This window comes from Nicotiana attenuata, chromosome 7, assembly GCF_001879085.1.
Source record: "Nicotiana attenuata strain UT chromosome 7, NIATTr2, whole genome shotgun sequence".
In the NCBI taxonomy this organism is placed as follows: Eukaryota; Viridiplantae; Streptophyta; class Magnoliopsida; order Solanales; family Solanaceae; genus Nicotiana; species Nicotiana attenuata.
In genome coordinates this window covers 112,985,052-113,002,088 of record NC_031995.1, presented here as the reverse complement: position 1 = coordinate 113,002,088, position 17,037 = coordinate 112,985,052, and the positions used below count along the sequence as shown (strand labels likewise).

General features: G+C 36.4%; 1 protein-coding gene across 1 annotated transcript; it reads right to left on the bottom strand.

Moving 5' to 3' along the window:
• LOC109229732 (serine/threonine-protein kinase CTR1) lies at positions 1,033-16,694 on the bottom strand. Its single transcript, XM_019395274.1, has 16 exons — positions 15,899-16,694; positions 9,377-9,678; positions 9,142-9,286; positions 8,773-8,876; positions 7,297-7,505; positions 6,050-6,349; positions 5,883-5,923; positions 5,497-5,565; positions 5,239-5,339; positions 5,070-5,154; positions 4,898-4,996; positions 3,716-3,784; positions 3,476-3,607; positions 2,396-2,490; positions 2,102-2,305; positions 1,033-1,321 (listed from the first exon to the last, which is right to left on the bottom strand). Exons 1-15 carry the CDS (start codon positions 16,514-16,516, stop codon positions 2,191-2,193), a joined length of 2,484 nt encoding a protein of 827 aa, XP_019250819.1. The 5' UTR covers positions 16,517-16,694; the 3' UTR covers positions 1,033-1,321; positions 2,102-2,190.

The window sequence follows — 17,037 nt, the reverse complement described above, 5'->3', positions numbered from 1 at the left end:
GATTCAACTCTTTTACCGATTTTTAACAAGTTTTAACATCCATCACAAATCCTTATTGAAATTTAAAAATCAAGCTCAAACCCAAAGCTTCAAACTTGTTAATGGTGTTTTTTGAATTATATCAAAATTAATCCACTAAGTAAATTTTTATGCAACAATAATCACGAATTCAAACTAATTTTCTAGGTCATGGAACACCAAAATCAACAAGACCCAATTAAATTTTCAAGCTTTTTCAAAAGATCAATAATGGTGATTTTTACAAGACCCAATAACTCCTCTTTCCTTTTTCTTCTTAGTCATGGGGGTTGAAGAGACGAAATATGAGGGGTATACAAAATTAGTATGGAGGTTGGGGAAGAAGACGAAATGGGGGGGGGGGGGGGGGGGTAGGGAATCGCTGGGGTGTGGGTTGGGGAAGAAGACATGGGTTATATTTTTTTTTCTTTAATTTGTAAACAAAATAGTTAAAAAAGGGAAAAATAAAATAAAAAATTTAATTTCAGATGAATTTTGTAGTTTTCACGCGCCTCTTTTATGTGTAATACACGCGTGTGACACATGGCAAAAGAGGTGTGTAATTGACACACTTTTAAAAGTTTTAGTGTGTAATACTATTCCCGTGTTTAACAGGTGTGTAAGAGGGATTTGAATATAAGGTCAATGGGTAAAGTATGTATTTTGCCAATTCTCTAGAGAAAAGTTTGTCATCTTTTGTTTGGAAAAATGACACGTATAGTCGCGGTAAAAATGATAGCTGAAAAAATATATAAAAAATTTATATATTTTTTTATATACATATACATTCTGAATTTTATATACACTTTTTTGGCTACCAGATATAAATAATTTCTGGCGCGGGCTAAAAGTGATAATACCCCATTTTGTTTTAATAACGTCCAAAACTAGATCTAAGTAATCATTAGGAATTCACATTGTTAAGCTAGCTCTCATCGACAGAACACTAACCCTTATGTTTGAGCAATAATGGATCTAGAGATTGTAGACACTATTTCTCTATTAGGAAACATCTGAGGCAGAAATTGCATGTACGCTAACTCAAAAATAAGTACATCGAAGTGTGCTTTCCTATAATACAAATTCCCGTTATAATTCTTATACATACAAAATCATTTCTGGACAGAAATTAAAGAACTGTTATTGCTGGCTTTAACAAAATCACATGGCTAAACAAATGTTCCAGGAGGAAGTGTACAAGCCAATTGCAAATGGTATTCTCAGAGAAATGGCTGCTTGAATTTGTGAAAAAAATTACGGGCTCTACAAAGACATTCTGAACGAATATGTACAGAACAGACGCCTGCAAACAGCACATTGATATCAAACTTCAGCACTCTATACAGCAGAAAGTTGTTAATGTACACTTCATCCCTAGCAATGGTTACAAATGCATAGTCATATACGATCAAAAGAAACAGCAAAGAAAGATGAGAGGTGAACCCCTCACATCTCCCAAGGTGAAGGCGGATAGTAGCTATGATCACCAATACTTAACTTGCTAAGACTGGAACTCAAAATACTCCCTCCGTTCACTTTTACTTGTCCAATATTCTAAAAATAGATTTTCACTTTTACTTGTCATTTTTAGCATATCAAGACAAGATTTTTTTTTTTTTTTTTGGTTATACCCACAGTATTAATTACTTATTTCAAATCATTTTCTCAAATTCATTAAAAATACGCATCAATTAATATGGGTATCATGGTAAATTATCCACTTCATTTATTATTTCTTAAGAGGAGTGCAAAGTCCATAGTGGACAAGTAAAAGTGAACGGAGGGAGTAATTTGGTGCTATTGATGCCGTGTCCAGTCCAGTCTAACTGTATGCCCAATCCTATCTACTAAGTAGAACCTCAAATGCACCAACAGACTTCAGAGGATCCCATTAACCCAAGAAACCTCATCGCAAGAAGGTTACATTCAAACGAAATATTCTAGTGCTATTGTGGAAACTAATGGCAGATTTGCACCTGACTTAAAATTGAGTAACACACCAAGGGAAATGCAAAATTTAGCAGAATGAAGAGAGAGATTTCGTGGGGAAAAAAAGAAGAGATAGATTTTAGGATTATCGAACCTGAAGTAACTGAAGCACTGTTCCTCCCTGAAAGGTGACTAACAAAGAATGCCAAATATGTGCAGAAATCATACATTTAATACACGCATTCACGTAAGCAACTGCATGTCTGTACGACCTGGTTGAGGAGGTGTTACGGGAGGTTTAATTAGTGGTCTCAGCATATCCATGATTACAGAAAAGGAGGGACGTTTCCATGGTTCTCTGCAATATTATCAGAAGTAACTTCAAGAGCACATCAAAGCAAACGAAAAGTCAATGTGATTGAACTATGGAAGAATATAAGCAACATACTTGGCCCAGCAAGCCTCAATAATGCTTGCCACTTGAGGATTCAAGTCACGCGGAATTTCGAGTCTTTTCCCCTTAAAGCCGACAGCTGCTACAACCTACAGGTTCAGATGCATTACACCAATACAGCAATCACAAGAATGGATAGACGGTGCATCTTGCCCAATTTCTTAAAGATGAACATACCAATTAAAACAGCAATGCATATGTTCCACATTAACATATAACTAAGATGCAATGCAAGTGCCAAGGAATGTTGCAAATAATCAGCAGATCCAAGTTCTCTTTCTAGCATAAAATCAATGCTTGCAAACAAAGGTACCAGAAAGTTGTTGCCACCCAGCTATCGAGACAAAAAATCAAGCACTCTACCTGATTTTTAGTACAAGTGAAATATAAGAAATCAAAACAGAGCACTAATAGAATTATCTTCCGTGCAATGGATACTGTTTTATCCACATCCTTTTTTCTCAACTTTTTTCGTACTTGACTGTAACTTTGGCAGAGAGAGGTCTTTGACAACATGTAGCTATCAAGAAACTAAAATACAGAACACAAATCAAAACCAAAGCGAAACAGAAAGAGCATCCCTATAACATCTCCACTCACAACCCAATGAATGACTAACTCTCTACAAAAACCACATGGAGAGGAGAGGTATATAAGATGAGGAACAAATGACTCTTCAGACAATTGCTGAAGCAAATTGGATTATTCTCCATCACCTGGTATGAGTCATACAAGACATAAAAGGAACAAAAATGACTTAAGCAAACTCTTACAAGAAATTGAGTGGCCTCTACACCCAAATGAAGTATTGCAAAACAAAGGTCCTGCTGTTCCAGGAAATACACTGTTCTATATCCCGTGAATGAGCCATTTGACATAAGAGGAATAAAATGACTATTGGAATGTTTCTATCCCCGGTAAGCGACTTCAACAATTCATTTTCACATCCCAATATATAGCTTTAGGTTCTTTCACCTATACACAGCTATTCCTCTGGATTGCATTCACTAACATCAGGTTTTCTACCTTAAATACCTGTGTGGACAAAAGGGCTTAAAGATTAGAAATGCAAACCTGTGCTGGGTTCAAATTACTCCAGGGTTGTTGCAACGTCGCGAGCTCCCACAAAATGACACCAAAGCTATATACATCAGATTTCTCATTTGATGGTTCATCACGAAGAACTTCAGGTGCCATCCATTCCGGCTATCACAAGAAGAACCAGACAATATTAACTCCTTTTTCTCATTGGTGAAACAAAGTGCCAAAGATGAACAAAAGACAATCAAATCATATGCTGAATGAAGAACTTACAGTCCCAGCAGCCGACTTTGATGAGAGAAATGTGTTCGCTTTTAAACGAGAAAGACCAAAATCACAGACCTGACGAAAACATAAAACGGGTAGGGACGTGCAGCATGCTTCAATAAATAGAAGATTTACAGAATATGCAAAAATAAACACCATAACAAAACACAAGTATTTATCATAAACAACTTTGAGTGAGAGTTGTCATCATAAAGCATTAGAGACACAACTAAGAGACAATCACACTACACTATGCATGCTGCTAAGCTATGAAAAACAGATGCTTCTAACAGATCACTGACATTAAGCAATGAGATGTATTAAAAATGTATCTCATTTCTATTTTGTTGCTTGACATCAGAATAACACTATATCAATCAGATCACAGTAAGTTTTCCTGTGTGCATGCTGTAAACAAATAAGATAAACAAGATCTTAGATTTTGTTCATGATGGGTTCAACTTGCCACAAAGAACAGCCCAAATACATGCTCCTAACCTAAGAGGAAAGACATCTAATACAAATCATTAGTGAACTAAAGAAACTGGTTGAATAAGAGATTCTGGAGAAGAGAATGCAATAATTGGTTCATTGACACACATATGGATTCTCTAAGACTAGAAGTTCCCCATGTTCTCACTTATCTCCATAGTAAACTAAAATACACTAAAATTCCTTCCTCCTCGTAGAGTCTTAATGTCTTGCAACATGCTCATCCAGCACATTAGCATTGCGCCAGATGATCAAATACCAGCATCCTAGCTACATGGCCATTGAACAACCACAGTTCCAGATGGTCAATGTACATTTAGATGACAGAAACTTCTGGACCTAAACATGCCTACAAAACCAGAAGCGTAATGTACAATCCTCAAATATATATATATATATATATATATATATATATATATATTATGGAATTTAATCCTCTCCGCAGCATCAGTACATTGTTAATTCTCCATTATCTGAGAAATCTGACATAAGCTTTACCCCTTCAACACTTGCTTTTTGTTCTTCAATAGCTTATGCTTATAAAAGTTTCTGAAACTAGACATCCTCTCTTCCTGTCTGTCTCTCCCTCCATCCCCCCCTCCCCCCAAGAGCACAACTCTGATAGCGCAAGTCTAGAACTGTATCAATAGAAAAAGATAAATCTTTTTTTTTTAGAAGATAGATTGCACTTTTCACCTTCACTGTGTATTTCTTGTCCACTAAAAGATTTGGAGATTTTAAATCTCTATGAACAATGGGAGGATTGCGCTTATGTAGATAATTCATCCCCTTTGCCTGCACAAGATGATATTACGAAATTAGCCCCCGATCATAAATAAAATGTGGCAGAGTAGGGAAGCATTCATACCACATCGTAAGCCATAGACAACCGACGCCTTTCATCCAAAACCTCCCTAGCACCAGGTTTATGAAGAAGTCTGTATAAGCTACCTCTGTAATACAATTGCGGCATTGGCACTGTCAGCTAAGCTGAAAAAGAAGAAGTCTGATTATTTGGAGGAGTTACCAGGATAAACCTTGATAAATATTCTGTAACTATGGACAAGTTTGGTCGCTGAGTGACAGCACCCATAAAAAGCACAATATTTGGATGTCGCAACCGCTTCATAATTGCAACCTAAAAAAATGAAAGGTAAGCCAAATTAGTGGAGTTGGTCTGGAGGAAACACATGATAAAACTGACATCCACTCATTCTCATCTTCATACACCCTTTTTTCTCTTTCATCCAGTTTTCTTGTCATTTGTTGAGGAGATTGGGAGATCCCTAGATTACCTCCCGCAAAAATTCCTTGAATCGCTCCGCATGAAAATCTTGTTCCATGAGAATCTTCACAGCAACATCCTAATAAGTGTAAGCTTCCATCAGCATGCAATTATGAAGGAATAAAAGCAAAGCAAACAGAGTAATTCAGAAAGGTATATCTCAAATTTGACATGGCAATTACTACCCAAAAAGAAGCGAGAGAGAGAGAGAGAGAGAGAGAACAACAACATTTATTCAAGAGGCAGATCAGGCCAAAAGCAAAATAGAAATAAACAAATGCCCAAATAATTTATAAAAATTACACTGAATAAATACCTCACCGAAGTGCTCAATAAGTTAAGAGATATAACCAAGACGAGCATCAAGAGCACAGAACTAAAAGGAAAATATCTTACAGAGCCATTCCAATCAGCACGGTGAACGGTACCAAAAGACCCTGAAATACAATAAACTGTGTTAGTTATAGTTATGATACTACAGCATCCCACTATTACTAACATGTGATGAGACGATCATAGCACGACATTGAAGAGGAAGATAAAAAACAGCAGGCAGGGATTACCTGCCCCAATCCTCTCCTTCAGAACAAGATCTTCCCAGGGAATATCAAATTCTTCTACTTCAAGGGCAAGGTCTCTACTTTGTTTAGCAGGAACAAGTTGACTTCCTCCCTCGAGAAATCTCATATCATTTCCTCTTCCTCTTGGGTCTGATAATGCCATCAGCGGTTTAGTATCTCCATGCCCAACTGGAGGGACAGGTAACCGAGAAATTTCATCACGGTTACTTGAACTAGGGACTACACTGTTTCTCTCCATATTATTTCGGTCAGTTTGTCCTGAATCTCCATCAACAGCAGCTCCTGTGACAAATAATATTAATTAAAAACCTTAAAGCAGAACATGTGGGTTATAAAAGTCGAGTACAAATCAAGGGAATTAGCTTGTCAAGAAAATAGTACTTCATTTGCATAGGAAACTGAAAGACTCTAGATATAGACATGCTAAAAGTGACTAAGATCAGAAAAATTCCCATCTTCACGGCAGGGAGACTATTCACTACTGATAAACTTCTCTAAGTAAATTAAGTCTGGTTTTGTGAAAGAAGAGAAAATACCATAACATTTTTTAAAACGCAGAAATATTCTGTTTTCTTTTTTGGGTCAATTCTTTCCACAAACTCCGGAATTCTCTCTCAACATCTTAATTTCATCAATGTGAGTCGAGCCTTTTGGTCACATACACTAAACCGTAGAAATAGTCAACGGAAGAATTTATGAAACCAATTAGGTGCCAAGAAGATCGTGGGTCATCAAATGTTCAGATGTGTGGTCTGGTCTAGTCTGGAGGTCTTAGCGACCATACAAGAGGTCAGCTTGGCTTTCTAAAAGCAAAGACACTTCTCTTTTTTCCCCTTCATAAGCTTCTAAAACAACTCCGCCTATTTGAGCTCCTTCACATAGCCGGTCTCAAGCTCGATAAATGATGAGGGGTGTGTAATTTGGCAGCCAGTATTAAACTACTCATTTCAATGAATCCTCAAAATACAGAATACCTTGGATTTGTTTGCCATTAAAAGATGTAGAGAATTTTTAGTGGTAGAAAACCTAAATTATTGATTATTGGGTTAAGATTTAAGACTGGTCTAAGGGACATGAACATCTAATGCTAGAAAACCATTATAAATTGTGTTAAACTGAACATCTCACATCATGTCATTGCAAAGGTCAAGCTTAACATCGGGGAAACAACCAAAATAAGCATCGAAGATGTATCTGTTCATGCAAGCAGGTAAGATTTGTAGGATCACCTGCTGAAGGATCCTCGAACACAAGATTAAGCGATTGACAATCTGAGAAATACTGTTTGGCAAGTGACCTGAAATCAGTTGTTGGTTCAACTTCTCTGAATCTCGGAAATCGCAATGGTGAAGAAATTGAGATAGAAGATGGGCCATTGAGCGAGGAATCTGGTTCACATAAACATCCAGGGTTCCCAATCAAATCAACCAGGTACTCCCTGTATGGCGAAGAGCTAGATGTCAATCAAGACTATGTCTATGTCCTCCTTAACCTTACTAGCAATAGCATATATCTGGCTGTGTACAGAAAAACTAACATTTCCAGATTTTGATAAAGACTACCATCTTTTCATGCTTAATCCCAGTCAAAATAAGCACAGAAAAATAACATCCTGCTGTTCGCTACACAATACTTGCTCCTAGTTTTTTACGATTGACTCTTCTCCACATTTAAGGGCTGAGCATAAGATAGGACCTCTAATCAAATCACGAACCTTACAATCTATTATTATTACGAATGTATAAGGTAAAACAATTCCAGTCACATTAACAATGGGATCTGTTTTTTCAAATATTAAGATCCCCATCTCATCATACCAATAATCAACCACATCATTGTCACTCCAAAATACTCCTTTCATCCAAAAAGACTGGTACCATTACTATGTATAGGAGTCGAACAACTTTTTGTTTGACTACTATTTATGTAATCAAATTTAAAACAATTTTAGCTATATTTCATATATAGTACTCTTATGCAGTCTCAAGATGCGTATTTTTTTCTTTAAAAAACATAAAGAAATCCATATCTGAATTCATATCAAATGCAGTGACCCACATACTCCAAACACTACCATTCTCTTTGGCACCGAGGTTGTAGTAGTATGTACTGTAAAACCCCAAATTAAATATGGTTTTGCCAAAACTAGGAGTGGCAGCTATTAACAAGTCCAAGGAGAAACTTCAGTTGGTACTAACATAGGCCAAGAACTAGATACAATGATTGATATTACAAACATATATTGCAGCATGATTGTAGAAAGACCACACAAAAATATAACAAACATCATCATTGTCATTTTTCCCAATCCTAGTATTGTAAGTTTCATTTCTATACACAAACCAGCTCTACGCATTTCAAAGAAAGCAAAAACCAGAAAGGTCAAGAAATGTAGAAGTTGACCATATTACACACTGAGTACGAGGTAAAAGATTTTAGCCAACACAATCAAAGTCCAAATCAATTTCACATACTATCCAGATGAATACTAGAGCAGGGAAGTAAAATTTGATTATCACAAATAAAACACATGAGGCATATGGTTTTCAAAACAAGGAAAAGTGCAACATCAATTCCTATCTATCATTGATTAAATTTTCAAACAAACATGGCTTTCAAAATAGAGTGGACTTCTCATTCCCCTTTTCGCCAAATATGAACTAAAAATATATTCCATATAGATCATTTATAACTTGGATTTGTACCTGTCAAGTCCAAATCGAACTAGACATGAGGAAGCATCAGCTCTATTACAATATTTACATCCTTTCGCAATTCGACATGGTAAATCAATGATGTCAGCTAGCACCTGCAACGATCGTGTGAAATTCATGATAAAACATCAAACTTCCACCGTTCCACCAAAAGCAAAATACTCCTGATTGAATGTACATTTACTCTAAGAACACAGAAAATACAATAATTTGCAAAAACATGCCTTTTCTTTTCTCTTTATTTTTACTTAATTAAAAGAACACCAGTAGTCAGATATTGATCCTTAAATTCCTGCATAAGTAGATCTTGAAACTCTAAAACAGCAAACTTAGTATCAATGTATCACATTTAGAACATACTTTAAATAGCAAAGCTCGATGCCTACAAAGGCCAACAGACAGGCTACCAATGGGAAGCACGACAGATCCTAGACAATCCTTCAGGTCATCACTGCACTCCTTCCACATAGGAACCAACTCATCTTCTCCAGCAGAAGCTGTGCCCCTTATAAAACAAATAAAACTTAATTACAATAAGGAAAAACACAAAATGTCACTTCATCAGAGTTTGTAATAAGAAGTTTCTGGCACTCACCCCATATGATTGCAGACCACCTTAGCGAGCTGATCAACAACCTCTTTTGTTGTGATGCAACTAGGCGAGAGGTTATGGATTCGATTCTGCAGTTCCTTCAAGCTAGGATCGCTACGCCGGTCAATCAAAATCACTTCAAGTGATGGTACTACAGAGGGATCAACGGCCCTCAATGATTCAATAGATGGAATGCGGGCACTTTCTTGCAGATCTGAGCAGACAATCCAGACGTATGGATCCATCCCATGAATCAAGTAAAATCCATCAGGCACTTTGTCAAAGTACGATAAGCATCCATTTACCTAGTACAAAACAAAGATTCATAGCAGATTGCTTTCAGCAAAAAAAAACCTGGGACGTCTGGAAAGCATGATTGTGTCAATCAGAGAAAGAGAGATCATAAGAACACAAAACAAATGACAAAAACAATAGAATCCATAAGCAGAGTAAATTCTGCTTGAATGGTGAGAATGACAAGATACAAAATCACGAATGAAGATAGTTATTAAGTCATTCCTATTGGCACAGTAACAAGAAACACATGAGAGAAAAGGACTGGTACAGGAAGAGAGGGTTTACCAATGCTCACATCTTACATACAAGAAACCTAAAACTCTCTTCTCCGAAACAGAACTTCTGAAGATAGCCTAAGCAGCTCAGCCTCAAATTTAGTGTCTTTTCCACAAAAACCACAGTACTATATTCTGTTAAAAGCTCCTATTTCTGGGGGAATTATCTCTCTTTAACATGGCAGCATCTTCTGCTGATTCTGAAAGCATATTTCCAAGAAGGACTCATTGAAGAAAGTAATTGAGAATTTTGAAGTAGCAAGTATTTCTGATCCAATATAACCATCACAACTACACAAATGTCACTCAACACAGCAAAGAAGACTGGACTATTTAACAACGTCTATGAATCACAGCTCAGAAGAAGGAAAGTCTTTTTCTTTTCACCAACATAATTTGGGACTCCAATGTCCTAAAATTCTAAGCCTATCCTAAAATGAAAGTCTCAATTAAAGAACTGTGCTTCTATACCCTCTTCAGTAAAAGGACTTTAAGATATGACCAGTATATACTAAAAGACTAATCTGTAAAATTCTAAAGACAAGTTATACTGAGAGTCTGTTAAAAGTGCCAATGCGCAGGTCAATTTTTGCGCTAAATGTTTCAATTTGAAAATCAAACCAGATCACTGCAAAATGAGTACAGTGCTCCATTCAGCACTACTGCATAGCAGATTGACATTCTACTTTTATAGAGAGGCTGGCCAAATATGTATTAAGGAATATTTATCAAGAAAGTAAAAATCCAAAGAGTTCTACCGAGCTTGAAATTGTACCAACGTAAAAGTCATGCAACATAATATCCATGCAGATCTTAGCCGATATGGCAATTCTCAAGAAAAACAAAGGCGAAGGTCAGAAAAACCATAAACGCCCCGTTTTGAGATAGCTAACAACAACAACAACAAATCTAGTATAATTCCACAAGTGGGGTCTAGGAAGGTAATGCGTACGCAGACCTTACCCTTACCTTGTGGAGGTAGAGAGTTTGTTTCCGATAAACCCTTGACTCAGGGGAAGTTTTTGAGATAACTAATCTCCCAATATCTCCACTACTCAGAAACTCAAGCAAAGATACCCTTCAACCGAATATATGGGATGCCATACACTCTACTATTTTAGTGCTTGTTTTATCAGCATGAGTTATAGAAGTATATTTGTAAAAGAAAAGAAGACAAATAATCAGTCACCGCTAGTTTTTCGTAGATATCATTGTGAAAACAATACACTAACACGTGTGAACAAAAAACTTCTACCCCCTTCGTCTTCCTAATATGCCTCATAGCAATCATATTTCTAAGAACAAGGGTACATGATAGAAAAAAGATAAGGTAACTAATTTCACTAATGTTGGAAAAAGTTCCGCTATACAAGCAGTATACTAAAAAGTAGAGAACCTTCATCAATGGGGGTACATGAAACAAGAACGCTCCTCTCCTCATCCTTTTCTTTTCCCTCATTTACATGCTTCAATTCATATCTCCAGTCCAAAATACAAGAAAGATCACACTCCAGAGAAAACCAAATTTATATCAAAATTAAAAGATCCAAATGAGACAGTCGGGTAATTTTTGACCAATTAAACTCACTGAGAGCTCCTTGTGAGGCTTCTGAATAAATACCCACCTCATTTCCCCTATTTGTTTCTCCGCTTTCTCCCATCTAAAAAGTCTAGTATTGGCAAATAGATCTTTATATTAGGAATATGCACGAGAATCGGCTAATGAGATTTATTATAGAACTTAACAAACAAGGCGTAATCAATGCATCTGCATCCATTGCTCGATGATTTTAGATTCTAACTCAAAATGACATGTTCTTCTCTAACTGAGATCTAGATGTCACTAAAGTTTTTAATATATTCCAAAATCCATTTCACCGCCCAATAGCGACAATTGTCTTGGGCACTATACGCAGCATTTGGAATATAGGAAAGAAATACCATTGAGGTAATATTTCCAAGCATTTTGGCACATTAAACCAAGGGTGTCCTAAAGTTCATCCATCGAAATGTCGTACGAGATCAGGAAGGATGAAAATCATGGGAGACTAGGGTTCAAATCCTAGCGGACATAGAAATTCTCTCATCTACCTAAGCCTTGAGTGGCAAAAGTACCCAATACTTGTGTTGATTGGAGGTAACAATTACCCGATAGAATAGTCAAAGTGCGGAAAATTGCATTGTACGCCATCGTTATAAAAAAGGCATGTTTGTCTACATTTTTCTTTCATATAACCATCTGGTACTCGAAACTCACTGGCCCCACTAATCTCAATCGCCTCATATAGGGGGGCCAATAAAAGGGGAAGCACTCCCTACTAGAAGTTTCTCCATTCTTGGAATTCGAAGCCGAGACCTCTGGTTAACATGTTTTCTCTATCATTACAAGTCCCACGTCAAAAAATATTTGCTTTGATAAAGTAAAGAAGCTCCTCCCTACGTGTCATTTAAGATGTCAAGTCATCAATGTCCCAGATTCCACCTCGTTATTACATTTGTTTACTGCAACGACACCTGAGAATATACTACCGACTATTTTTATTTATACGTTACCAACATTTTTGTCTAGATTCACGGTCAAGTACTAAGCCTATAGTTAGTAGAATTTTGACACATGTAGGATGGCAAACAACATTTGGTTTTCGCTAGTTAATATTCTTTCTTTCTTCAGGATTTTGTCTTGACTTCTGTTGATGTAGAATCGAGGAAAGAGATTGCATCACGTTCCAATCTTTCTGATAGAGCCGCCAATTTGAGCATTCAATTTGAGTAAAGCACTTATAGCGTCCTAAAAGGAAGTTAAACGATTTGTTAAATCCCACTTTCACCCATCTTACATTTCAAAGGGTAAAAGGGAGCTACAAACTAAACATGCAGTTACTTGATATGTGATAATTCATATTTTTACTCTCACATCAATGTTTTGTCCAAACTAGACGTTCCACTCTCCTTAAAGGTAAGTTAAACAAGTTGTTAAATTCCACTTCTTCTTCCGTCCTAATTTCCCACGTTAAAAGGCGACTACTAACTCAACATGATGTCACTTGATATGTGCTAATCCACAATTTCTACTCCATGCCAAATTAAAAATAGACATTCAAATTTTAAACTAGTGATGGGAACACAACCAATTGAAGTAGCAGTGGGGTTGTTAAACCCACTAACTCCTTATTGATGTAATCATTAGGATACACAAATCATTTTGGAATGCTAAAATCAAACACGCGATCTTCCATTCCAAATAATTAACCTCGTCTCAAGAGATTCCGCAACAATTTTAATCTAAAAACAACTCGACTTAATCTAAAAGATTCTTTAAAATGTTTTCTTATAAATATTGTATTATGTTAAATTTTCAAGTAACATTCTAATGTATTTGTTATTTTTGAGTTTATACAATATATGATCTATCGAAGCCTACCCCATGTTTAAGTAGGACGGTGATTCTCATTCCAGTTTCATGAGTCGAAACGATCTTACATATGAGGTAAATGTTATCCAGTTTATTAATAGAAGAGAATAATTTTTTTACTTCCATCCAAGGGAACGATGTTTTACTTCTAATACAAAAAATTCTAGGAAGAACTTTAGAAACAATGTGCGGATCTTCTGATATAGACATTCAGAACCTGGGGCACAAACAAAACCAAGAATAGAATGAAAGATCACACTTTTGAAGTGGATTTGGTGATCCGCGACATGGGTTCTGTCCCATTTCTACTATGTTCTTCCAGTTTTCTTTATACTAAACAAAGTACATTGTTTTAAATTGCAACTTTCAAGATCCTTTGCAAATTTATCTAGGGCACCGAGCTGCTTTCTAGCTGTTTTCTTCAATACTCTTACTTTTTCTAGATTATACTTCATTTCACCCTGAATTCTCACAGACATCGTTTCCAGGCCAACCTATCAATGTAAATAAGATTTGAAGCATGCACTTCTAAGTTTAGGAAAAAGAAAAGTAATCAGAATGGTAGTCTTAAAAAGTATGTCATCAAAATTAAACTAATTCACTGTACAAAATAATTCCCCAATGGGCAACCTAGGGAGTCAATGCCCGAAAAAGAAAATGAATATTTATGTTAGATGCAATAACAATCACGCCGCACTATAATATTCTATAAATATCTTCTACTCTTCTTATCCTGAAACAAATGCCGATTCCTTTTCGCTTATCCAGAACTTCATCCACTTCTCCGAAAGAGAAACTTTTATCCATGCGATACAATTCTTCTCCACTTCCACCAACGTGTTTGTCTTAATCAGCAAGCAAAAGATTTCATTAACACATTATGAAAAACATGTTTTTTAATCAATAAACAAAAGACTCTCATTAACACCTTATGAAAAATGTGTAATGTAGAAGTCCTTTTATCTTCTTTGGTGGGTATCGGGTGATCCACTTCATACTAAATTAAAATTCAAACTCAAAAGAAATAAATCTTATTCTATTTTGGACCTCCTTTACACAATTCCAACTATTGCTTTAACACTCTTTTCAATTAGTTTTATGGAGCGATCATAAATTATGAAGTAATTCCCATATCACAATACTGTTTTTTGATATTACATTGTATTGGTTGGATACACTGGATCTTAGAGTTATCTTCATCAATCATGCACATACTATATGTAGAACGAGTATGAGTCTCATAATTTGTCTTGAATATTCTAGACAAGAGTTTACAAATTCTCCTCCATACTGGATTGATAAAGGGAATCTTCTCGGTAGTTTGTACCACACACATTGATTATTCATACGATGTATCAAAAACAGTAAAAGGGCCTTACATTTTATTACCTTTTATGTGCCTATACAAGCTGATCTATTTATATAAATTTAAAAGTAATAGGCATCATCGTTTCCAGTAAGGTTATGTGTCTGGGGTAAAAAATTCATGTCAGTTCAGGTAAACATATCTCCTTACAAATCATACTTAAGCTGCAGGTGCATCAAGAGCGCAGAGACAACCATATAAGGGTCTAAGGGGTGTACCATACCTTAACGTGGATAACAACCTTTGTTTTCCTTTTCAATCAAGAATTAGATAGCCGGTCAACCAGATTTTGAATGAAACACTTAACAGATTAACCTGTACTTATATAATGATAAAAGAATACCAGAATACACACTGCCGATTTGAAAAGAATCCATTCCAGATTGATGTTGCATTATACAATGAGAAAGGTGACTGTCATTCACAGAAAAAGAACAACTTCCAATGTTTTGTGGAAAATAAAAGATTGGTATCCACTGTATATCTCGTTACAAAACTACTGGAGTAGCTTAAGATGTTAGGCAACCTCTGAGAGATTAAACAATTAATTTCGTTCTTGAACTCCACATTACGTGACACATTAGTCTCGACATATTCAAGAGATATCAGGATGCAGTACTACTATAGAAGCTACTCATCTTTATAGGAGTTGTAAAAGGATCCAACAATTTTAATATTCGACAACTGTTTAAGTGCACTTACATTTGAAGAAACACATTCATTACGAATTTTGTGCGTTGGTATGAAGGAAAGTGATTTCCAGGAGAATATCACCTTACATCGTGAAAATGTCTTCCCCGGGAAATTTTTTCTCTAACAACAGGAAATTGGCTTTCCCTCCTTATTTTTGGACAGAAGCCATTGTCCTCTTACTCCACAGTTAGACACTAGACATTATTCAACCTTTAATACTCCAAAGTATCACTTAAACACGACCATAATACCCTGTCCTCCACTTTTTGCTATTAATCTACGTCACCTACATTTATACCAAACCAAACACTCCTCAGCACCAATCTATTGCCTATTTCAAAGATTTGGTATCCAAACCTATTCTTTGTTTTTTTGTCAATGCGAATTGTTCAACACATTCCTAAAGCATAAAGAGGCACACATACAAATAAATATAGACATGGGGGAAAAAATAAACACAAAAGAATAACCCTTAACCATACCCAGAATCGATGGCAAACGGTCTCGACTGAAGCAGATGAAGCAGACGCACGGGAAGCGGATTCATCAGGCACAGGATCCAAGAAATTGGGATCATCAGCACAAGTAGCTTCTGAAGAAAGCCTTAAAGCCAATGCTAACTGCAGCTGGTAACTCTCCTCGGTCTGCTGTGCCCAACTCTTAGAAGATGAGCCACACAAGTTAGCAGCATCCAACGGCTTCATCCTCAATTCAGCACCGCCACCGCCACCGTCATTGAGATATCCAAACGATGCTTCAGCATTAGAAAGCGACGACGGCATGTAATACTCACCGGAGATCGAACTCTCACCGAAGCTACTCCCACTCGATTGCCTCTGTAAACCAATCGAACCTGGAAACTGTGCCGCCGCACCGATCCGATTTGTCGTCGGCGCTTGCATCATTCGGTGATCAATCAAATCCCAATCATATCCTCTATTATCACCAACTCCTTTGCCTTTATTACTCTTCTCTCCAGAATGAGACTCGTAATACTGTGCTCCGCCGCCGCCTCCGTACTTCGACGGCGGAGGAAGAAAATTATCGTCGGGAACTTGACTCAACAAAGTATAATTCGATCGTCTACCTGGCATTTCCATCTCAGAGTTCAGTTTTCGTCTTTCCTCTGAAATTTCTTATCAAATTCACAAAACCCTAGAAATTGTCATCTCAGTGGTTTTAGCTGAAAACTGTGGGTTCAACTCTCTCTCTAAACTTTCTCTCACTAAATTCTCTTTTCTTCTTCTCCTTCTTCTTCGTACTTGTCGAATGAGAAGAAAAAAAAGAAGAGAGAGAAAAAGGATGGAGGATGTTTTTTCTTTTTATTTTGGTGGGCTTAGTCGCAATATTCCTGGAATTTTCGTCTTTAAGTTACAAGTTTGAGTCAATTGTATTAACCTCCCCTTTACTTTTATCATATTTCAAATGATCCCCTCCCTAAGTTTAAGAATTTTTTTTTTTATCCCCAAGTTGGCATTTCTTTCTTTTCCATATTATAATTGTGTTGAGTTGTTGGTTTATAAGGTTACTTGTAGGGGTGTTCATAAAAAACCGAAAAACCAAATCAAACCGAAAACCAAACCAAACCGACTAAAAAAATCGATACTTTTTGATTTGGTTT